This window comes from Staurois parvus, unplaced genomic scaffold (assembly GCF_062004578.1).
Source record: "Staurois parvus isolate SC_StPar_1 unplaced genomic scaffold, SC_StPar_1.0 ptg000307l, whole genome shotgun sequence".
Lineage (NCBI taxonomy): Eukaryota > Metazoa > Chordata > Amphibia > Anura > Ranidae > Staurois > Staurois parvus.
In genome coordinates, this window is record NW_028318103.1 from 322,403 (window position 1) to 348,436 (window position 26,034).

A 26,034-nucleotide genomic window follows, 5' to 3' on the forward strand; every position below is an offset into this window, starting at 1 on the left:
CGTATAGTATATACATCACTCTGTACACACCTTATATAATATATACATCACCCTATATACACTGTATATAATAAATGCAGGGAGGGATTGTTAAAACAGAACTAGCTCCCTTTTGGGAGTTAAAGCCCAACTCCAGGCAAATTATCCCTTGCAGTGTGGCGGTGTCTGCACTGCAAGGGTTAATTGCTTGCTATGCCTAGGGGAACAGTAAAAGATTTACTTCTCTCATCCTCTGCTCTTCCCCATGGCTAGAGCAGTCCCTGCAGCTTCTACAGCCCCATGTTCCACCAGGCTAGGATCCTGATGTTGTCAAGTCCAAAGCAGGGTCCATAGCCCTGCACTGGGCATGAGGATTCCGAGGGACAGTCCACCACCAGAGCATGGGGGGGGAGGGGGTGTCCATCGGTCAGAGGACCAGTGGATCAGGTAAGTAAAAGTGGTTCTCCTCTCCCCTTGTAAACCTTGTAGTGCGGGCGCAGCTCCACTGCATGGGATCATTTATTTACTCAGATTTGGGCTTTAAGTATTGCTTTAAAGCCGATCTAAATCCTCCTCTGCCCAGGAAGCTGCCACTGTAGCCTCTGCTTTGCATTTGCTGTGATATTGCCATGTGATAAGTTATGACACCAGCCATTTGATAGTGTGATAGTTCGGTTGCCATTAATGGCATTTCTTGATTGTAATTGTTTTGGGAAACTAAATAAAAAAAACGTAAGCAGACAGGCACTTGCCTGCACATGTAATGTCTCTTCTGCAATAAAACAAACCTACCTGCCTGCTCAGTTTACTTTCCAGCACCATTGCCTGTGTGCTGGAATGGCTCAATTCCTGTGCATGCGCAGGAGGGACATCATTCTGTGCTGGCCAATAAAGATAGCCGAAGACAGTCACCCAGAAGAAGCCGGTGAAAAAATTTCAGCAAGGGTGTCAGACCGTTGATAGAAACAAATATGTAAATAACCACGCTCAAAACCTCGTGTTAAACTATCTAAAACAAGAAAAAGTGTTAAAATAATACTACATAAAATATATCAACAATTCAGTTTCGAAATATTGTGCAACTCGGTTCACAAACCATGTGTTCATTATTATTAAATCCAAATAAACAAACTCCTTAATGTCCACCATCAGGTGCAACAAGAGAAAAAAAAAAAGATATATTCGTGAAATAAATTTGTACAAAAAGAATCACTTTGCATAAAAGTGTGATGTCAAAGCATCCAGTGTCCCTCACCTCACACAACTTAAAATACAAAGTAAAAATTTGTTCCTTTTAAAAGGCGTTATACACAATGCAATCCACTTCCAATCTTGTTGGAAAGCCAATGATAGGTTAATAGATACTATCGTTTGTAGGCTCTATAACCTTCACACCAATTAATATACAATTATTGTGATTTTTTTTTTGTTTTTGTTTTTTTTTTTCTTTTAGCAAAGACATGTCACAGAATACATTTTGGCCTAAATGTATGATGAAATTTGATTTTTTTTAAAAAAAATTTTATTGGATAGGTTTTATAGCAAATAGTCAAAAATCATGGGTTTTTTTTCTTCAAAATTGTCGGTCTTTTTTTGTTTATCGCACAAAAAATAAAAACTGCAGAGGTGATCAAATGCCACAAAAGACGAAAGACCTGTAGCAGAATACAATTTGTCCTAAATTTGTAAAGAAATTTTTTATTGGATATGTTTAATAACAGAAAGTTAAAAAAAAAAAAAAAAATATATATATATATATATATATATATATATATATATTGTACGCTCGTTGAGGGTTAGGGACTGATGTGAATGTACAATATATATGTAAAGTGCTGCATAAATTGACGGCACTATATAAGTACCTGAAATAAAAATATATAATACATTTTTTTTTTTTTTTTTGCCTGTGTGTTTTTTTTTTAAATATTCTTTTTCATTCATGTAATAAAAAACCCACTGGTGATTAAATACCACCAAAAGAATGCTCTATTGGTGTGAAAAAAAAATATAAATTTCATTTGGGTACAGTGTTGCATGACCGTGCAACTTCCAATTAAAGTAGAACAGTGCTGAATAGCAAATAATGGCCTGGTCATGAAGGGCGTAAAACTTTCTGGAGCTTAAGTGGTTAAGGGCCTTTTCACACTGATTAGTCTTTCTGTTAAAAAAAAAAAAAGCAGAAGAAAAATGCACCCTTTTAAATCCTATGGAATTCTTCACACCAATCAGTTGCATTTTTAAAAGTCCTGCTTTCTGCATTTTTTTTGGTGCATGTTAAGAAACTGCACCAAAAATGCACCTCCCAATTGCAATGAATCAACCCGTGGTTGATTTTTTGAGTTGCATGTCCAAGTTTCACATGTGCATGCTGGGTATTAGGCACTCAGAAAATGCAGTGGAAAAGCCAACATGCATCTCCTAGATTGTAAGCTCCCAGGATCAGGCCCTCCTAACCCTCTTGTATTGTTGCTGTATTGTCTCCCTTTATATTGTAAAGCGCTGGGCTAACTTGGCGCTATATAAATCCTGTATAATAATAATATGCGGTTTTATTCAAAGCAGCCTATGTGAATGCCTTAACTACTTGCTGACCAACATATGTATAAAACAATACGATAGAATAATACTTCTATAGATTTCCGGTCATCATGTGGTTATTACAAGATCACGGCAGCTGCTGCATTCAGTTGATGTGAATGGGACTGCCAGCACAGGGATGCATGGAAGACCTACTCAGTACACTATGGTACGCCTGTGTGAACAAGGCCTTATTCTGCAGCATGACAATGTCTCCAAACACCCCATGTCATCCAATCATTAAGAGCTATCTGCAGCAAAAAGAGGAATCCAGCAACAGCTATGGTGTCCCCACACAACCCAGGTCTGAGCCTCACCGAGCCAGTCTGCAAATTCCTACAAAATCGAAATGAAGGAAGACCACCAGAGTTCTCCAAGATGTTGGATTTGCCATGGGAGGACCTTCAAGCATATCTAAGACAAATGGTGGTCACACCAAAGATGAATTCTTTTGTTTTATTCTGTTTACTTAACCACTTCCAGTCCAGACACTTTTACCCCCTTCCTGTCCAGGGCAATTTTTAGCTTTCAGCGCTATCACACTTTGGCAATTGCGCGGTCATGCAACACTGTACCCATATGAAGTTTTTACCATTTGTTTTGAGACAGATAAAGCTTTATTTTGGTGGTATTTATTCACCGCTGGGATTTTTATTTTTTTTGCTATGTAAATGAAAATGTCCAAAAAATTTTTAAAGTGTTTTGTCTTATAAAATTTTGCAAATAATATTTAATCATAAATCTTGCCCAAAATTTATTCCGTTATCTTTTTAGTAAAAAACAAATAAGGCAAATTAGTTTATAACCAAAAATTATAATTTTTAAACATTCTTTTTTATATTTGTTTTTTTTTGTTTTTTACATACGGTCACCCTAGCAGTACAGTGTCACCATGGTGACACTGTACTACTTGTGGAGGGTGATGAAGATTTTTTTTAAAGTGATTGCTTTTACACCCACATAATATGTAAAAGCAATATTTTCTCTCTCTCTCTGTCTGCATTCTTGCAGCCATTGAGAGCTACTGAGTGAGCTGTGATTGGTCACAGCTTGTCACATGGTCACAACAGTCTTGTACCATGTGACCTCTGTGATCATTCACAGATTTCACATGTAGTAAGCAATGATGTCACAAGGGACATCTTGCTTACTACTTTGCATGTGATCACTGATTGGCCAATCAGTGATCACATGATCGGGACCTCGTACAGAGGTCCCGTCTGACAATCGGTATTTCACTGTGTCCAGAGCACACAGCAGGCACCGGATTGCGGTGCTGCGCGCTCCCAGGGAGCGCGCACAGCTAGAAATGGCGGGTGCCATTTATGAATGGCAACCCGCCCCTGGAGTGCCACCGTCCAGCCGTTTATAAACAGCAGGCGGACGGCAAGTGGTTAATTTTGATGTAATAAAAACAAATCTTGGCATTGATTGTTATTGTGTAGCTGTTTGCCCTCACGATGAGGTACAAGCAGACAGCTTACATTGACAGTCGCAGGAGTCCTGTATTACATGGGCAGCACAGTGGCTAAATGGTCAGCACTTCCGCCTGGCAGTACTAGGGTCATTGGTTCAAATCCCACCCACAGCACCACCTGCCTGGAGTTTGCACGTTCTCCCTTTGCCTGTGTGGGTTTCCTCTGGGTACTCCGGTTTCCTTTCACACTCCAAAGACATACTGGTAGGTTAATTGGCTCCTGTCTAAATTGGCCCTAATATGTATATGTATGAATGTGAGTTAGGGACCTTAGATTGTTCGCCCCTGGAGGGTTAGGGACTAATATGAATGTACAATATATATGTAAAGCTCTGCATAAAGTGACGGCGCTATATAAGTACCTGAAATAATAATATTATGCCAGTGATCTGCTGAACATGGGTGCGATGCTTTGCAGGCTCCAAGTAAAAAAGAAATAAATAAAATTTATAATAATGCACATTTTTTACCTACACAAAGATGTGCTTTTATTTTTTTTACAAAGATGAACGTCTCCTTTAAGACTTTACTATATACTCTATAATCCAAAAGGAAAATCTCCTTTAGATACACCAACTACAGTGTGTAGTGCAAGCATCTACCTGATTTGACACAGATTGAATAAATGACTTATATTTGACTTCTTATTACAGTTTTGGCAAATCTAAAGTAGATTATACAGTTTTTATATAGTGTATGGCCAGCTTAGGACAGTTGCACATTACTGTACATGTATATTTGCTTGTACAGTGGGGATCGAAAGTTTGGGCACCCCAACTAAAAATGTGTATTAATGTGCATAAAGAAGCCAAGGAAAGATGGAAAAATCTCCAAAAGGCATCAAATTACAGATTAGACATTCTTATAATATGTCAACAAAAGTTAGATTTTATTTCCATCATTTACACTTTCAAAATAACAGAAAACAAAAAAATGGCGTCTGCAAAAGTTTGGGCACCCTGCAGAGTTAATATCTTGTACTGCCCCCTTTGGCAAATATCACAGCTTGTAAACGCTTTTTGTAGCCAGCCAAGAGTCTTTCAATTCTTGTTTGAGGTATCTTTGCCCATTCTTCCTTACAAAAGTCTTCCAGTTCTTTGAGATTTCTGGGCGGTCTGTCACGCACTGCTCTTTTAAGGTCTATCCATAGATTTTCAATTATGTTGAGGTCAGGAGATTGTGAAGGCCATGGCACAACCTTCAGTTTACGCCTCTTGATGTAATCCCCCGTGGATTTTGAGGTGTGTTTAGGATCATTATCCATTTGTAGAAGCCATCCTCTCTTTAACTTCAGCTTTTTCACAGATGGCATCAAGTTACCATCCAAAATTTGCTGAAATTTTATTGAATCCATTTTTCCTTCTACTCGTGAGATGTTCCCTGTGCCACTGGCTGCAACACAACCCCAAAGCATGATTGATCCAACCCCGGGCTTAACAGTTGGAAGGAGGTTCTTTTCATTAAATTCTGTGCCCCTTCTTCTCCAAACGTACCTTTGCTCATTCCGGCCAAAAAGTTCAATTTTAACCTCATCGGTCCACAGAACTTGTTTCCAGAATGCATCAGGCTTGTCTATATGTTCATTTGCAAAGTTCAAACAATGATTTTTGTGGTGAGGACGTAGAAGAGGTTTTCTTCTGATGACTCTTCCATGAAAACCATACTTGTACAAGTATCTCTTTATAGTGGAATAGTGTACCACAACTCCAGTGTCTGCCAGATCTTTCTGGAGGGATCGTGCAGTCAAACGTGGGTTTTGAATTGTTTTTCTCACAATCCTGCGAGCTGTTCTGTCTGATATTTTTATTGGTCTTCCAGATCTTGCTTTAACTTCCACTGTTCCTGATGACTGGCATTTCTTAATTACATTCCGAACAGAGGATATTGACATCTGAAAACGCTTTGCTATCTTCTTATAGCCTTCTCCAGCTTTGTGAGCGTCAACTATTTTCAGTTTCAGTTTTCTAGACAACTGCTTAGAAGAACCCATGGTGCTGATTATTGGGGCAAGGTCAGATGAGTCTGGGCATTTAAAACCTTTGAGATTGACATCACCTAGTCTTCCCAGACGATGATTGAGAACAATCCATGACACTGGCAGGTCTCAGCTTGGCAAAGGGGGCAGTGCATGCTATAAATTCTGCAGGGTGCCCAAACTTTTGCAGACGCCATTTTTTTGTTTTCTGTTATTTTGAAAGTGTAAATGATGGAAATAAAATCTGACTTTTGTTGACATATTATAAGAATGTCTAATCTGTAATTTGATGCCTTTTGGAGATTTTTCCATCTTTCCTTGGCTTCTTTACGCACATTAATACAAATTTTTAGCTGGGGTGCCCAAACTTTCGATCCCCACTGTATACTGCACCCTCCCCGTCTATATTACACTGTATTCTCCTCACTGACTGTAGTAATATCATGTGTACTATACATCAGTAGACTATGCCATCCCCTGTAAACATATAGCATGCTGTGGGGAACATATTTTTTAGACACTTTGCAGCATGGTGAGTTGGATTTCTCCTGTATTTGTTGCATGGGTGTATTTTTATATATAGTATAAGAACATATTAAAACATTTTAAACATTTGTGTATAGTATAAGGACACATTAAACAGTGGTTGTAAAGGCTCAAGGTTTTTTTTTTTAGCTTCATGCATTCTATGCATGAAGATAAAAAAAACCTGTGTGCAGCAGCCCCCCCATATTCACCTAAGCCCCCTTTTGATCCAGTGATGTGCACTGGAGTCTCTGCTATCCCGGGACTCCCTCTCCTCACTGCCTGAGACAGCAATGGGAGCCATTGGCTCCTGCTGCTGTCAATCACAGCCAGTGAGCCAATGAGAAGAGAGGGGGGGCCGAGCTTCAGCTCCGTTTGTAAATGGTAACACGGAGCAGTGGCTGGAGAGTGCGCATGCCAGGGTGCCCCCGTAGGGCACCCAACGGGAGGGAGGGGCCAGGAGCACCGGCGGGGGACCCGACGAGGAGGATCCGAGCTGGTGTGTGCAAAACCCCTGCACAGATCAGGTAAGTATATAGACATGTTTTGTTGTTTTTGTTTTTTTTTTAAATAATTTAGGCCTTTAGAATCACTTTTAGTTGGGCTCCATACCATAGTATAGTGTTGTTCATGCGGTGTGCGCTGTTCTGACCTTTGTCTCTCTCAGTTGCAGATGAGTCGGTAGAAGTGGGGGAAGAGGACAGTTTCTTGGGACAAACATCCAGTTTGAACAGTACACCACAGACCTTCAGTTATTTTTCACAGACAACAAGTCTGACCAGCTCGAATGATCCATTCGCCAGTATTGGACAGACACTTGCATCCACAGCACCTTCAACATCCGGTCCTGTCGCTTTCTCCAGATCTCCAGCATCGGTGCCGCTACCCTCCACAATTCAGAATGGACAGAGCATTACCCCTCCAAGGACCATGTCTCCATATCCTTCCAATACTCCACCTCCTAGTGAAGTGGGTGGAGGCTCCATCTGCCCTCCCCCGAGCACCTTCTCTGTTGCTCCTACTGTCTCCTCCCAGGCAGCCTATAATCCCTACCGCCACAACACCCAGAGCAGCCGGATTAATCCCTACCTGACCCCTCCTCAGCTTCAGCAGGATCCTGCCACAGGGCTACCTAGCCAGACACTTCCAATGGCTCCACCTAATGTTTACTCATCTGCTTCCCTACCACCGGTAAGATCTATGTACTCACGCAGGAGGACAGTTTATAGAGGGAGAGGGATATCCTTCAACTACAACAGAGAGACCCAATGGGGTTTATTTACTAAAGCTGGAGAGTCCAAAATCAGACTCCCTTCTGCATAGAAACCAATCAGCTTCTAACCTCAGCTTGTTCAATGAAGCTTTGGCAATGAAACCTGGAAGATGATTGCTTTCTATGCAGAAGGGAGTCTGATTTTGGACTCTCCAGCTTTAGTAAATAAACCCCAATATGTCAGGGTTACAGGTGCCTTTTTGCAGTACAAAACCTTCTGCCTACTGTATATTTGAATGGTTCAGGGATTGAGAAATGAATGTCAAAAAGTCCTAATCTGTAGGGGTAAATTGGTGTGTATAGATACAGTGACAGGTGTAATAAATTCTAGCCATCCAGTAAGAATACATTGAGAAGCCCAGTCAAGGAGTTCCGCCTTCACAGGCATATCGCACCTATTTATCTATGTGTCTGGCTTTGTTTACGACAAAGACATTTGTCTTTCAGCTTGGCCAAGTGTTCTCAGAGGTAGCGGTTGAGGTGGGTTTTCTAACCTCTTTCTCCCAGAGATACCATAGATAAGAGATCGTCATCTCATGGCTATGGTTTTAAGAACCTTTTCCATTAAAAATGTTTCTGTTGACCTCTTACTGGCCATCATGGACTCCCCCAGCAGAGTATTCCAAGTTGTCTTTATAGTTCCAATTTCACATCTGGTGTTATCTCTGCCTTACTTCTGGATCTTATCTCCTGAGGATGACTGTTCTGCACGTAACACTGGGAAAGGGTTCTGTTGTGTACCCAGGTGGACAGTTTGTTGGGCAATTAACATTGAGATGGAATATATTGATTTATTAACCACTTACCGACTAGCCAACAGTAATTTTACTGCTGCCGTTGGCTTGAGCAGGCACCACAACTTACCAGTGTGTCGCCCTGGTCATGTGCACTGCGCACACCGCTTGGAGTGCATAGCAGTGCAATCTGCAGCCGTTGTGTCCAGTGCTCAGTATTGAGCTGCTGTGATCGGACCAGAAACCACCTGATCGCTGTGCAATCACATGTCACCTAGTACAATAGTCGTGAATGGAATCCATTCTTGACATCATTGTGCACTACTGTATGTGATCTGTGATTGGTCACCAGTGATCACATGATAATAGAAAGAAGATAGCGCCGCGCTCCTATATACAGTAATATATACAGCTTAAGCTTTAGAGGTGTATCAAATTCCAATATGAACTGTGACTATACCACTAAATGCATATAAAATATTACATATAAATGACATGCATGGTGTAAAAACCTATACTAATATTGCCTTAATGGGTGCCATAATGAAATCCTGTGTTGCACCCATATAAAGCTATGTGTACTCTATATTAATAACTCTATCATCTATATACACTAGTCAAGTGAGTTAGTGCAAGTGCCAGCGCACCCTATACACTTTCAGAATTTATTTTACACCTTGATCCATAATAGCTCACAAGTATTCACTATAATTATTTATTCACACTCATTTATCACTTGTTGGTAGAAATTATGGAGGTTTTCACATTCTTGGAAAATAGAGAATTAGATATTAATAATATATTTGTAGGAGAAAACCAGGAGGATCCAAGTATAAATAATATATTCAAGAAATTAGGGAACCTCATGGACAAGAAAATTAGTATGTGGTGGGATGTAGTCACTATGGAAAAATATATTAAAGAAAGAATGATTCCGAGGAAGCTTAGATGGGAACTACCTATCAATGATGGTCTATTGGAGGAGGAAGACGGGGAAGAATGGTATAATTTCTTTAGTGAAAAAGGAATGGAAGTTCTCCAGTTCCTAATTAAAAGAAAACAAAGAAAAATGAGAAAAATTGATAAAATAATAAAGGAGTACCAAAACAAGGTAGAGATGAATAAAGACCACCCAGACTTTACTAAACACTTATCCCAGTTGAACAAAAATGCCCAGAAAAAAGACACAGAGATAAAAAATAAAAAGAAGAAAAAATTTCAAAGGGTTAGCCAAGACTATCAACATAAGTCAGTATTTAAATGGCAAACCAACTCTATTTCGAATGAGACTAAATCTACAGAGTCCACACCAGTCAAAAGTAATGACAAAACACCTCCTAAAAAAACGATAGGCTTTAAAACACCTAATAAGGACGTCAAGGGATATTCCCAACACAAAGGAGGGAACCCCAATAATGGCAGACCACCCTATCACAATCCGGGACCATATAGACCCCCGTATCATCAACCATATCAAGGGGGAAGACCATACTACAATGGAAATAGAGGTCATAATCAAAGAGGGCATCAAAGCTATTACACACAAGATTACTATGGGAGACCTGACTACGATAGAGGCCCTTTTTACCCTAAACCACAGAGGCCACAGTACCAAACACAATATCAAGTACAATACCCAATAATGAACAAACCATATTCAGTACCCACACAAAATAGATACTCACCCCTAGAAAGGGAGGAAACCAATTCACCCCTCCCCAATCCTTTTTTAGGATGGGATTTGAATCCCCAAGGAGGGAGAGAAGTAGAACACACACAAGAAAGAGAGGAAAAAGAGGAGGAAGAAGGTCACAACAAAAAAAGAAGGAACTAAAGGGTGAAGGTATCTTTAACATTAGTGGAGTGCCCCTCACAGAAGAAGAAACATATGCACTTAGCAAGGGTCTCAAATATGCCCCAAAAAAAGGGACTCAATAAGTTTGACACATATGTGAGCATTCAGAAATTGATTAGGAAGCTAAACTTAAAAAAGTATTATGCTAGTAACCCTATTGCACATAACACTGGAGTAACAGAATCTACTACGTATAGTCAACTCAAAAACAAATCAGTTTTTAATCCTCAGATTGGAGATAACAAATATATCGACACATTCAAACAGATGGTACTACAAGATTTAGAATCCCTCAGCATCAAGAAACCCAAAATGGAAATTAATCTCAAAAGAGGTTTAGATTCTTTAAAAAAGAGGGATGACATTATCATACGCCCAGCTGACAAGGGAGGGGGCATAGTGATACAATCTAAGATCTATTATGAAAAAGTAATGACAGATATGCTTAATGATAGTGATACATATGAAGTGCTTACTAATAATCCTACTAAGGAATATAAGAAACAACTTAGTAAATTGGTCTATAAAGGGAAAAAGAAAGGAGTAATTAATGAGAAGGAGCATCAATATCTTATACCATCAGTATGCAGAATACCCTTCATGTATTCAGTTCCTAAAATCCATAAAGACAGTATCAACCCGCCAGGCAGACCCATCATTAATGGGATAGATTCGCTTACAGCGAGACTAGGGCAATATGTGGATTATCATCTACAACCATTGGTTACTAAAACTATAGCATACCTAAGGGATACAAAACATGTGATACAGGAAATCAAGGACATAAGCATAGTTCCTAACACTATTTTGAGTACAGCAGATGTAGCAGCATTGTATACCAACATAGACCACCAGGGGGCCATAGATGCAGCTAAATGGGCACTGAACAAGTATGGAAACAACACCATTAGACATAATAGATTCATCATAAAATGCTTAAAGTTTTGCCTCACTCACAACTACTTTTGGTATGACAACACATACTATATACAAAGAAAGGGAGTAGCTATGGGCGCTAAATTCGCCCCTAGCATTGCTAACCTTTATATGGCAAAATGGGAAGAGGAGTCAGTATTTCTGAATAAGAGCCCAGATATTATAATATACAAAAGGTATATTGATGACCTCCTGGTGATATGGAAAGGGGAAAAAGGGGAACTGGTGAAATTCTATGATAATCTAAATATGAATACTGCTAACATAAAATTAAGTTATGATATACATGACACCTTTATTAACTTTTTGGATATCCAAATTTGCAAAGAGGGATTACTATTATATACCAAAAACCATTTTAAAGCAGTAGATAGAAATTCCTATATCCCCATAGACAGCTGCCATCATAAAGCGTGGTTAACCAATATCCCTAGAGGTCAATTTATCAGACTGAAAAGGAACTGTACTAACATGAAGGATTATGAAGAGCAAAGTACTGTAATATCAGAAAGATTTATTAACAAAGGATACAAAAAAGAAATAATATACAAAGAAAGGGATAAAGTAGGCCTTATGGACCGGAATGCACTGATAGCAGATAAATGTAAAGATAATGCTGCAAATGAGGAATTAGCAGTTGTGCTGCAATTTAACACTCAGTATAAATCAATACAGAACATAATAAAAAAACATTGGAACATTTTGACATTAGATAAGCACCTAAAAAATAATATCCCTATAATGCCTAGATTTATATACCAAAAAGCTCCCAACATCAGGGATAAGGTTGTTAAGAGCGTAATAGCACCACCTGTCAAAAATCAACAAATAAGCTTCTTTCAAGGTAAAGGGTTCTATACATGTGGTAGATGTTACAGTTGCATTAGGGTGACTAACAATCTAAGGAGAAGATACACATTTCAGAATCCCCTAAATGGAAAGGAATACACTATCCAGCAATTTCTATCATGTGACACAAAGGGAGTTATCTATGCCCTAAAATGCCCATGTAATCTTATTTACATTGGTCGCACAAAGAGGATGCTTAGAGAAAGAATTAAAGAACATGTATACAATATAAATAGGGGTTACAAATACCACCATCTATCACAGCATTTTAAAAAATATCATAATAAAGATGCAAGCAAACTAGAGTTCTGGGGTATTGAGAAACATGTACAACACTGGAGGGGGGATAACCTAATAAGGGAAATTAGTAAGAAGGAGTCGAGGTGGATCTATGAAATGGGCTGTTTGGCTCCCAATGGGTTAAATAAGGAATTTGACCTGACATGTTTCATTAGCAACAAATAAACATGGAGATTCATATTGATATCCTGAGGCCCTTAACATACACACAGCTTGGATACATTCATCATGTATACCTTATATTCTCCGTCGTGGACATACTTATGGTATGTGCAGGATGGAATCTGAGTAATGTATACTGTTAGTACACGCATATAGTCCAGCACCACATTACACTTGTCATCTGCATCTTCCCTGCTATGGAGATGGGATCTCTATAGCATGAAAGATTGATGATAACAGTATAACTAATATTATACTGATTACATACAGAACGGTATATATGATATTTTCATTTGCATATTGTGTAATACAATATTTTTAATGTTTTATTATCTTATTATATCATTTTATTTTATTAATGTTTTAATTTTTTATTTTTGCTTTGATTAAAGTATAGAACTAGTACATCTGCCAGAAATTGAAGATTTAGCTTATCTTTAAATTACAGATTATAACCTGTTGTTATAAATTAGCGATTGCAGGGCATGAGAAGGATTGCAGCTGACCCAGTTAGCAATGTCTGACAGACAGAGGAAACGTAACATCAAGCAGACACACTCATTGGAATTACTCACCAGAAATACAGCTAGGGAAAATCACTGGGAAAATGGCCGCGCCCATATGGGCTTCGAAAAAATGGCGGCTGAGACATATAAATAGCTGGGCATGCATAGTCGTGGCATCCAATCAAATTCCCCCTGATGAAGTCACGTGACCCTGTGACGCAACGCGTAGGGGAGGGGCTCTGACGTCACGACATTGCACTGGAGAAGCGAGCAGATCCGAGTACAAGCACAGGCAGACAGCACTGCAGGGCAGCTGCAGAGAGGTTTTCTATGTACCTACTTTTTACCTGCTGATTGCCATCTAAGCCTGTCTGGATCATTTATGAGCTGCATACTATCAACTTGTTACTGGCTTAAATAAATCCACTTTATATAAGGATAAGACACTATGGTCTGCTTTTCCTTTTCTTTGACCATACATCCCATGAGCTGATATTAGGAGGAGTGAAAGAGGAAACAACCCCAGGAGGGGAATTGGGAGATCCCAAGAGAGCTACTCAGTGTACTCACAGGTACACAGGGAGATAAAGTAGACAACAGGAGGATCCATCCATATGTATATTCACCTCATAGGACGGCTAGAGCAAAGACATCATCCCATTTCATCTATCCTGGAAGTATAAAAAGCGTATTTGCCTGGATTCATTCAGGCAAATATAGAGGTGAGCACATAAGGAGACCATTTAGCACTCGGAGACAAGGAACAGAATCTTTACTTGCACATTTACCTTAAAGACTGTATTTTTATTTGTTTATTTTTAGCATGTGCACATATTAATATAGAGTACACATAGCTTTATATGGGTGCAACACAGGATTTCATTATGGCACCCATTAAGGCAATATTAGTATAGGTTTTTACACCATGCATGTCATTTATATGTAATATTTTATATGCATTTAGTGGTATAGTCACAGTTCATATTGGAATTTGATACACCTCTAAAGCTTAAGCTTAAGCTGTATATATTATATAGGAGCGCGGCGCTATCTTCTTTCTATCATCTATATACACTAGTCAAGTGAGTTAGTGCAAGTGCCAGCGCACCCTATACACTTTCAGAATTTATTTTACACCTTGATCCATAATAGCTCACAAGTATTCACTATAATTAGTGATCACATGATACCTGGGCCAATCACAGCACTCTACTATTGTGATGCTGGGATTGGTCACAGCCATCACATGGTACAAACAATGAGTCATGAATGAAAGCCATTCATGACATGTCAAATGATTTCTGTTACAGTGACCAACAGTATAGATCGGTAGTGTAAGAAAAAACAACTTTATTTCTTCATTTTCCAAAAAATTGTGACAAAAAAAAATTACAACTTCCAAGAACTCGCTATGCCTCTTACTAAACCCCTTGGACTGTCTACTTTTCAAAAAGGGGCCATTTGGGGGCTGTTTGTACTGTCCTGGCATTTTATAGCCTCAAGAAATGAGCTAGGCGATCAGTGCATCAGGATTGATCAGTTTTCATATACAGCGGGTATAGAAAAGACTTCCCACCCCTCCTTTTAAAATAATCACATTTTGTTGCTTTGCAGCCTGAAATGAAGACACAATTTTTGTTTAATCCAACTGTATTTACTCAGTGCAACTTAAAACATCCAAGTGAAAGACATTTCCCCAACATGTCAGAATAAAATTCAAAAACCAAATCACTGAGTTGATAAAACGATCACCCCTCATGTCAGTATTTTGTTGAACCACCTTTTTGCTTTATTCCAGCCTTTAGTCTATTGGGATGTCTCTACTAACTTTGCACATCTGGACTTTGCAGTATTTGCCCGCTCTTCTTTGCCGAACTTCTCAAGTTGAGTTCAATTTGATGTTGACAGTTTGTGGACTTCAGCCTTCAAGTCTTTCCACAGATTTTCAATGGGGTTACCAGGTCATGCAAGGACATTCACTTTTTTCTTCTCCAACCACTGTATACTCAGTTTTGCTGTGTTTTAGGTCATTGTCATGTTGGAAGGTAAATCTTCTTCCCATTTACAACTTTCTGGCAGAGGACGGCAGATTTTCCTTCAAGAATTTTTCCTTCCATCCTGGCAAGTGCTCCAGTCTCTGCTGCAGAGACCCCCCCATAACAGGATATTCCCCCCCCCCCATTCTTTACTATAGGAAATGTGTTATTTGGCTACTGAGCTGTATTGGATTTCCAGACATATCATTTAGTGTTGGGACCAAATTATTCAATTTTAGTCTCACCTGACTTTTTTCCATGTGGCCTCATAATCTTCCAAGGTGCATTTTGGCAAAGCTTGGTCGTGACTGCATGTGACCTTTCTTGAGGAGCGGCTTTTTTCGTGCACCCCTCCCATACACCCACATTTGTGGAGAATTTGTGATATTGTTGTCACATGCACACTGACTGATCTGCCATAAATTCCTGCAACTGCTTCAGTGTTGCTGTAGGCCTCTTGGTAGCCTCTCTGGCCAGTTTCCTCCTGGCTCTTTCATCCAGTTTGGAGCGACGTCCTGATCCAGGGAGCATCTGTGTTGTACCAAATACCTTCCATTTCTTAATAATAGATTTCACTCTTCTTCTAGGCATTGATAAAGCCTTTGACATTTTTTTGTATCCATCTCCTGACTTGTGTCTGCCTACAACTTTATCCCGGAGATCTTTTGACCGTGCCTTGCCACCCATAGTTACATAGTTAGTCTGGCTGAAGAAAGACAAAAGTCCATCCAGTTCAACCATATAAAAAAAAAAAAGTTATAATCCTACACCCACGGTTGATCCAGAGGAAAGCAAAAAAAAACCCAGCAAAGCATGATCCAATTTGCTCCTGCCGGGGTAAAAAATTCCTTCCTGATCCCCTAAGAGGCAATCCGATATTCCCTGGATCAACGTTACCTATAAATGTTAGTATTCAGTTATATTCTGTGTATCTAGGAAAGAGTCCAGGACTTTTTTAACCGCCTCCCACCCGCCATATAAGGAAATGACGGGCGCAAGGCAGTTCTCTCATTCTGGGAGGATGTCATATGACGTCCTCCCACTCTAACCGCGTGCGCGCGCCCCTGGGGGTGCACGGCAATCGGTGGTGCGCTGTGTCCCTGGGGCACAGCGGATCACCGATCAATGGAAAGAGCCGAAGACGTCGGCTCTGTCATGTGATCAGCTGTGTCCAGTCACAGCTAATTACATGTAAATAAGGAAATGCCAGTTATCAGCATTTCTCTCCTCACGAGCTGTCACTCTGATAGAGGAGAGGAGAGCCGATAATCGGCATTAGTCAGAGGGGACATGTACACTGATCATCAGGGCACTGATGATCACTGTGCCCTGATGATCAGTGTAGCCCCATCAGTGCTACATCAATGCCCCATATCAGTGCTGCTGAACAGTGCCACCTATCAGTGTCATATGAGTGCTGCCTTTCAGTGCCCATCAGTGATGCCTGTCGATGCCCATAAGTGCCATCTACCAGTGCCTCCTCATCAGTGCACATCAGTGAAGGAGAAAAATCACTTATTTACAAAACTTTATAACAGAAACTAAGAAAAAAAAATTTTTTTTTCAAAATTTTCAGTTTTTGGTTTGTTTAGCAAAAAAAAAACCAAAATGTGATTAAATACCACCAAAAGAAAGCTGTATCTGTCGCAAAAAAATGTCAAAAATGTCATATGGGTACAGTGTTGCATGACCGCACACTTGTCATTCAAAGTGCTACAGCGCTGAAAGCTGAAAATTGGTCTGGGCAGGAAGGGGTATAAGTGCCCTGTAGGCAAGAGGTTAAAGCAATCCACTGTGCTGGCCAGAACAGACTCTTGAGGGAGTCTATTCCACATTTTCACAGCTCTCACTATGAAGAAACTTTTCTGTGTTTGGAGATTAAATCTCTTTTCCTCAAGCCATAAAGAGTGCCTCCTTGTCCTCTGTGATGACCTCAGCGGGAATAACTCTACACCGAGTTCACTATATGAACCACTGATGTATTTATACATGGAGATCATATCCCCCCTTATGTATTATACATGGAGATCATATCCCCCCTTATGTATTATACATGGAGATCATATCCCCCTTATGTATTATACATGGAGATCATATCCCCCCTTATGTATTATACATGGAGATCATATCCCCCCTTATGTATTATACATGGAGATCATATCCCCCTTATGTATTATACATGGAGATCATATCCCCCCTTATGTATTATACATGGAGATCATATCCCCCCTTATGTATTATACATGGAGATCATATCCCCCTTATGTATTATACATGGAGATCATATCCCCCCTTATGTATTATACATGGTGATCATATCCCCCCTTATGTATTATACATGGAGATCATATCCCCCCTTATGTATTATACATGGAGATCATATCCCCCCTTATGTATTATACATGGAGATCATATCCCCCTTATGTATTATACATGGAGATCATATCCCCCCCCCTTATGTATTATACATGGAGATCATATCCCCCCCCCTTATGTATTATACATGGAGATCATATCCCCCCCCCTTATGTATTATACATGGAGATCATATCCCCCCCCCCTTATGTATTATACATGGAGATCATATCCCCCCCCCCCTTATGTATTATACATGGAGATCATATCCCCCCCCCCCCTTATGTATTATACATGGAGATCATATCCCCCCCCCCTTATGTATTATACATGGAGATCATATCCCCCCCCCCTTATGTATTATACATGGAGATCATATCCCCCCCCCCTTATGTATTATACATGGAGATCATATCCCCCCCCCCCTTATGTATTATACATGGAGATCATATCCCCCCCCCCTTATGTATTATACATGGAGATCATATCCCCCCTTATGTATTATACATGGAGATCATATCCCCCCTTATGTATTATACATGGTGATCATATCCCCCCTTATGTATTATACATGGAGATCATATCCCCCTTATGTGTTATACATGGAGATCATATCCCCCCTTATGTATTATACATGGAGATCATATCCCCCCTTATGTATTATACATGGAGATCATATCCCCCCTTATGTATTATACATGGAGATCATATCCCCCCTTATGTATTATACATGGAGATCATATCCCCCTTATGTGTTATACATGGAGATCATATCCCCCCTTATGTATTATACACGGAGATCATATCCCCCCTTAATCTCCTCTTTTCAGGAGATAATAAATTCAGTTCCTCTAATCTTTCCTCATAGCTGAGCTCCTCCATGCCTAGTGTCAGTTTGGTTGCCCTTCTCTGTACTTTCTCCAGTTCCCCAATGTTCTTTTTGTGAATTGGTGCCCAAAACTGAACTGCATATTCCAAATGAGGTCTTACTAATGATTTGTACCGGGGGAAATGATATCTCTCTCTCTCTGAAGTCTTTACCTCTTTTAATACAAGAGAGGATTTTGCTCACTTTAGAAAGCTTGGCATTGCTGCCATTATTAACCACTTCCCGCCCGGCCTATAGTAAAATGACGGCCGGGAGGGCGTCATATTACGTCCTTCCTGGATTGCGCAGGGCCGCGCTGTGGCGAGATCTGTCACCAGTTGTGTACCTCAGACACGGCTGGTGACAGATCTGTGTACTGGCCCCGTTGCCAGTACCATGTGACCTGCTGTGACCAATCACAGCAGGTAACATGACCGTAGTAAACCGTGGATGGCTTCCTTTTATGCCCAATAGTTGCCCAATTAAACAGTGCATTGAGGTCGGCTTGTAATTGAAGACATCCTGTAAGGACGTTATTCCGCTGCACAGCTTGGTGTCATCTGCAAAGACTGAAATGGGATTTTTAATCCCAGACCCTATATTGTTTATAAATGTATTAAAAAGTAAGGGTCCCAACACTGAACCTTGGGGTACACCACTGACACCCCAGACCATTCAGAGTATGAATCATTAACCACTATTCTGAATACGATCTTTTAGCCGGTTTTCTATCCATTTACATACAGATTTTTCCAAGTCTAGACTTTACCTTACACTTTAGCCGTGTGTGGGGCACTGTGTCAAATGCTTTTGCAAAATCCAAGTATACCACGTCCACCGCCACCCCTCTGTCCAAGTATACCACGTCCACCGCCATTCCTCTGTCCAAGTATACCACGTCCACCGCCACCCCTCTGTCCAAGTATACCACGTCCACCGCCACCCCTCTGTCCAAGTATACCACGTCCACCGCCACCCCTCTGTCCAAGTATACCACGTCCACCGCCACCCCTCTGTCCAAGTATACCACGTCCACCGCCACCCCTCTGTCCAAGTATACCACGTCCACCGCCACCCCTCTGTCCAAGTATACCACGTCCACCGCCACCCCTCTGTCCAAGTATACCACGTCCACCCCTCTGTCCAAGTATACCACGTCCACCGCCACCCCTCTGTCCAAGTATACCACGTCCACCGCCACCCCTCTGTCCAAGTATACCACGTCCACCGCCACCCCTCTGTCCAAGTATACCACATCCACAGCCACCCCTCTGTCCAAGGTTTTGCTCACCTCCTCATAAAAAGAAATCAGATTTGTTTGACAACTTTTATCTTTCATAAATCCATGCTGTCTGTTTAAAATATTTTTTTCCAGCAAGAACTCATCTATGTGGTCTTTTATTAAACTCTCCAGTATCTTCCCAACTATAGAAGTTAAACTAACAGGTCTATAATTACTTGGTAAAGATTTTGATCCGTTTTTAAATATCAACACCACATTGGCCTTACGCCAATCCAGTGGTACTATGCCAGTCATTAAAGAGTCCCTAAAAATGAGAAACAATGGCTTTGAAATATGAATGAAATCATAGTTGATTGTTTGCTATAGTTGCACTATCAGAGACTGAAATGCTCCAGGAAAGCTCTTTTCATGCTGAGCTAATCAAAATGACCACAGGTGATCACAGTTGAAAGTCAAATGGCCTTGCTTGTGTGCCATTGAGAAGGAGATTAGTTACACCTGAGTTTACAAGTCATTTTTAGGAGGGGGGGTGATCCTTTTTCCAACTTCAGTGATTCTATTTTTGAATTTTTTTTCTGACGTGTTGGTGTTCCATCTTTCACTTGGATGTTATAAGTTGCACTGAGTAAATACAGCTAGATAAAACAAGATCTGTGTCTGTCTTCATTTCAGGCTGCAAAGCACCAACATTTTAATATTTTAAAAGAAGGGATTGTTTTCTATACCATAGTTTGTATGCTCTATAGCTTTCACACAGGCTAAACAATATACATTGATTTGGGTTATTTTTGCCAAAGAAATGTAGCAGATTACATTTTGGTCTAAATTTATGAATAAAGATTTGTTTTAAAATTCGTATAACAAAAACTAAAGAAGAAAAAAATTTTTTTCGCAATATTTTTTGTTTTATGTATAGCAAAAAAATGAAAAACCCAGTGGTGATTAAATACTATCAAAAGAAAGCTCTATTTGTGTGGAAAAAGAGTTATATAAATTCATTTGGGTACAGTGTTGCATGACTGAGCAATTACCAGTGCTGAGTAGCAAAAAATGTTCTGGTCATGAAGGGGGTAAAACCTTCCAGAGGTCAAGTGGTTAAATGATTCTGTATAGTCTCTTTATGGTCATCATTGAACAAAATCTTTTTTTTTTTTTTCTCTTGTCTTCAGCCACCTCCTTCGGCACCCCCGTACATGACATCAGCAGCCACACAACCGTACCCCAGTGCCAGGCCTGCTGCTCCCCCAATGCCAGCAGTGGCTCATTTTGTGCCCCACCTGTATGAGCCTTTCCAGCCTCACTGGTTCTTCTGTAAATTGGTGGAGGAACGTGAAGTCTGGTCGCCGTTCAGCATGTATGACTCTGCAAATCTGGAGGAGGTGTACAACTCCGGTGAGTGATTCCTGACTTCTCTCTGAACTGAAAGCGCTCTACTGGCACTTGTATTGAGCGCAGATGCACACTGATTATCCCTTCAGCCATGCTGGACCCACAGAACCATATTGGTAGTTCTTGAGTCCAGAGTCTACTTTCCTTTCATCTTGATTATTATTATTATACAGTATTTATAAAGCGCCAATGGTTCGCTCAGTGCTGTACATTACAAAGGGGGACAGAACATGTGACAGAATAATACCAATACAATGCAAAACATGAGGGGATTGAGGGCCCTGCTCCTTGGAGCTTACAATCTAGGAGGGAGGGGATAGTGGTACAGGAGGAGATAGCTGTGGGGGATGGAGTGGTAGGAAGAGTGGAGGAGGTCGGCAAGTTAGCAGGGGGTAGGGTAGGCTTCCCTGAAGAGATGGGTTTTCAGGGTGCACCTAAAGGAGAGGAGAGTAGGTGATAATCTGATGGGTTGGGGCAGGGAGTTCCAGAGGATGGGTGACACCCTGGAGAAGTCCTGGAGGCGGGCATGGGAGGAGGAGACCAGGGAACTAGAGAGAAGGAGGTCTTGTGAGGAGCGGAGAGTGCGTGTTGGGCGATACTTGGATATTAGGTCAGTGATGTAGTTCGGGGCAGTATGGTGGACAGCTTTGTACGTCAGTGTTAGGATTTTGAATTTGATCTGTTGCGCAATCGGAAGTTAGTGGAGGGATTGGCAGAGGGGGGTGGCGGAAGCGGAGTGGTTGGAAAGGTGAATGAGTCTGGCAGCCGTATTCAGGATCGACTGAAGCGGGGATAACCAGCGGCGAGGCAGGCCAGTGAGGCCATCTTGATGAAGACGTTTTGCTCACACTTCAGCAGGATTTTGTATCCATTTACTTTGACATTCCGATCTGTTTCCTGTATAGTTCAGCCAGACCCTGAGAGTGTGGTGGTGAGTACAGCTGGTGGGCGATATGACGTCTGCCTGTATGATCGGGAGATGAAAGCCGTCTACTGGGAAGAGGAGGATTTGGAGGTTCGACGCTGTTCCTGGTTCTATAAAGGAGACTCGGACAGCCGATTTGTGCCATACTCTGAGGATTTTAGTGAAAGGCTGGAGGTAAATGGTGGTTTTTTTGTTTTTTTGTTTTGTTTTTTTTCAGATTCTGAGAGAAATGTATGTAAAATGTCATGTGGTGCTTCCATTTTAGGCAGAGTATAAAAAGGCAGTGACAACCAATCAGTGGCATCGAAGGTTGGAATTCCCGGGCGGAGAAACCATTGTAATGCACAATCCCAAGGTGGGTGCAGTTCATTCTCATTGTGCAGAGGTGGCAATCCCCTTTAGACTCGGGGTGCAGATTCAGTGCTGGAGCATCAGTGGACAATGTACATTTTTTTTTTTTTTTGCAATATTAAACCCAAAAGCAAACATTTTATCATATTGCACCTTACAAATTCTTAGATGTGATGGCTGTATTAAATAAAATTTTTTTTCTTTTTTTTGGCTTTCTTTCTTTCTATTTTGATCTGGCGATCCTGCCAGTAAGCCTGTTTTTTCAGCAGAAAAAGCTGTCTTCCCAATGTATCAGAGGGTTGAGAGAAACCATATACCACTGACAGCTGTCCTTATAATGATCCGCTTTTATTTAGGTAAAACTGTTATCCCAAAAGGAACGTTTTGCTGTAACTGCTTGTTAAGCCCTGGTTCACATATATGCGGCCGTGCGAGCACGAGAGCCCATTCGTTTGAATGGACTCCCGTGCCCCATGACACGCAGAGAAGTCCCTGCACTTCTGAATACGCAGTCCGCATGGGAACCTAGGTTCCCAGTATTGTTGCGTTTTCTAGTGCGGGCGGCATGCCATTAGAACCAATGGCACCCTCCCGCGGGTCCGCATTTCTCTGTACGAGTGGTGTGGCTGCATGGATTATCGTGCAGATCCCCAGCGGCACCACCCACACAGATGTGAACCTAGCCTAAGTATTAGCTGGAGTTCTACTTCAATTTGTTGGTGTATCTAAATCTGCTAATCCAGCTAGCACTCCCGTCAGACTGACGATGCTGCTGTCCAGAGGTTCCCCCTGTGCTCCTTCACCCAGTGCGGAGGCACTCTAAAAAAAAAAAAAGTGTGTTCCTGGCCAGATCACCACATGAAAACAGGATAAAATCCTAAAAAAAAAAACCAAAACTAATGTAGCAACCACATCTAATGTTATGACAGTTTTTTGCTTGTTCTTGATCTCAGACCTGGCATCTGGTGTCATCTTTTACAGGTGATCGTCCAATTTCAGCAGTCAGCGATACCTGATGAGTGGGGGACCCCACAGGATGGGCAGTCCAGGCCACGTGTGGTGAAGAGGGGCATAGATGACCATGATGAAGTTCCAGATGGTACGTTTGGATGGGATTGTCCTTAGTGGTTGTCTGTACAGACAGAACATTGGAGAGCCATAGAGAATGATCCACATGATGGCAGGGACTGAGGGGAAATTAATCGATTATCTTGTATCAGGCAGTCTGGAGCTGCCTTGCAGACCATGATTAACATCCTTGTATGTTCAGCAATCCTATCTGCCCAATGCTAAGCTTTGACAGCTCTACAATTTTTGAATGACCGTGATTACCAGGACAAATCGAGTGGCTCTGCAAAATGGATACTCAGAGTTTCTAGGCCCATGCTGACATATCTTGACAAAAAGGTTTTGGCTCTAGATACTTTAACCTTCAGATTTTATTTAGAACAGTAAAAATTCCTTTTAACCACTTGCCCTCCAGAGGATTTACTCCCCCTGACCAGGCCATTGTTTGCGATACGGCGCTGCGTTACTTTAACTGAAAATTGCACAGTCATGCAACACTGCACCCAAATTAAATTATGTCCTTTTTTTTTCCCCATGAATAGAGCTTTCTTTTGGTGGTATTTGATCGCTTGTGCGTTTTTGTTTGTTTTTTTTTGGGGGGGGGGGGGGTTGTTTTGTCTTTTAATTTTTTGCACAAAAAAAAAGGACCAATTTTGAGGGAAAATATTTTTGACTTTTTGCTATTAAACATGTCCAGTAAAAAAAATTGAAAGAATCAAAATTTTGTCATAAATTTAGGCCAAAATGGATTCTGCGACATGTCTTTGCTAAAGAAAATCCATATATTAATCCATAATATCAATATATTAATTGGTTTATGTGAAAGTTATAGTGTTTAGAAATGGCGGTATATATACTGGGATTTTTTTTTTTTTTTTTTACTAGTAATGGCGATCAGCAGCTTATAGTGGGACTGTGGCGGGAACTGACTTGGTGCCACTGACATCCCCAGTGACACCAATACAGTGATCAGTGCTAATAAAAAGCACTGACACTGTACTAATGGCACTGGGCAGGAAGGGGTTAATATCTGGGGCGATCAAAGGGTTAACTGTGTGCTGTGTCTGTTTTACTATGGGGCTGTGTGTTTGTGCTTCACTGTAAGCACACTGCTTTGCATGCAAAGCAGTGTGCAGGAGCTGACAGGAGAGAACTGTTTTGTTTACTAACAGTCCTCCCCCCTGTTGGAGATGCTTGGCAATCACCGGGGGCCGGCGAGTAATCACCAGCCAGGACCCGGTGATTGACAGCCGCGGCCACGAATACCTGGAAATGCAAAACCACGTGTGTGTGTATATATACATGGTTTTGCGCACCCTTGCCGCCCTGTAGCAGTACTTCTGCTATAGGGCAGACAGTAAGTGGTTAATAAACTCTCTTTAGCCACCAGTCAGATGTAAGTTTTTATATTGTAAGGCCCCTTTGTGGGCAGGTTCAGCTTTGCTCAGCAGGGGATCTGTCCGCTGATCCCCTGCTGAGCGGGTGGGTGACAGGTCCACGTCCGCTCCACTTATACAGAGCGGACAAGGACATAGCCTGCTGTGCTCTGTGGGCAGTCGGACGTAAACTGACGGCCTGCCCGTTTTCACTCGAGTGCCCTCCAATCTGATCTGCCCAGACAGAGGGGAACAGATCCCTTTCTATTTGTTTTTAGCAGATCGGATTGGAGGTAGGTGGGTGTAAACGGACACAAGTCCTATTACATCTGCCGCTCCCAACAGGAGAATAAAGGGTCCTATCTGGTTTGTCTGAAAAACAGACAGGGAGGACTGATTGTGTGAAAGGAGCTAGGTGTTCGGTCAGACATAGTAATGAGGCAGGGCTGGTACTTCTTGTTCTTTCAGAATACGGCCATGTTAACCAATTTTATATTGGATAAATTCATTTTAAATGCAAACTTCATTAGAGAAGTAGATTAGCTGCTTCCTGAACCTTACAGCTGAGCAACATTTGGGACCAAAATAGAAAAGCTGGCCACGTCTTGGGTCATGTATGTTTATGTGAAGATAAAGGAAGATGTCAAAAATTGTCTTTGGTATGATATGGCTTGAAGATTCCTAAAGAGTCTCTGTCAATATAAGTGATTGGAGTTGGAGGACCGTAGCCTTCCCTGGTGAGCAGAGCCTTTGTCAAATTGATTTTAGCTGTGGTCTGTTGGTAGTTCTATGAAGACTTTTTGCACTTGATTATGACCTGAAATGCAGATTCTGTCCCTGCTGCTGCCTGCAGCATTTGCTTACCCCATACCTTTTCACTTGACTCATGCCTTGTGGTATAAGTAGATGAAATGAAGGGCATCGGAGCTGAACCTTACAGATTGAGTTTTCTGACCACTTGCTGAGACATTACGTGAGACTTCATCAGATAGGATGGGACATGCCATGGGGGTATGGTTCTCAGATTGTGTTTTCTCACAGGTGAAGTTCCTCAAGCTGATCATCTGGTGTTCATGGTGCATGGAATTGGGCCGGTGTGTGATCTGCGCTTCAGAAGTATGGTGGAATGTGGTGAGTGACCTTCATGAGGTTGTCTGTCCATTTGATTTGAGGGGGGACAGAGGAAGTTTGCGGGTAGAATCCTTCCTTTTTTTTTTTTTTTTTTTTTTCCAGGAAGACATTGAGAAGGGAACTACACAGGAGATTTGGAGT

At 41.2% G+C, this 26,034-nt stretch overlaps 1 protein-coding gene across 2 annotated transcripts in view; it reads left to right on the forward strand.

The window, feature by feature from the left end:
- The window catches only part of SEC23IP (SEC23 interacting protein), a 57,840-nt gene that overhangs the window by 1,151 nt on the left and 30,655 nt on the right, over positions 1-26,034 (forward strand). Inside the window, exons 2-7 of one of the 2 annotated variants that reach the window (XM_089683363.1) lie at positions 7,204-7,727; positions 20,823-21,045; positions 21,948-22,141; positions 22,233-22,322; positions 23,300-23,417; positions 25,804-25,893. In XM_089683363.1, the coding sequence (XP_089539489.1) occupies positions 7,204-7,727; positions 20,823-21,045; positions 21,948-22,141; positions 22,233-22,322; positions 23,300-23,417; positions 25,804-25,893 (1,239 nt within the window). The remainder of the gene's footprint in view (positions 1-7,203; positions 7,728-20,822; positions 21,046-21,947; positions 22,142-22,232; positions 22,323-23,299; positions 23,418-25,803; positions 25,894-26,034) is intronic. The other variant, XM_089683364.1, reaches the window with a different exon arrangement.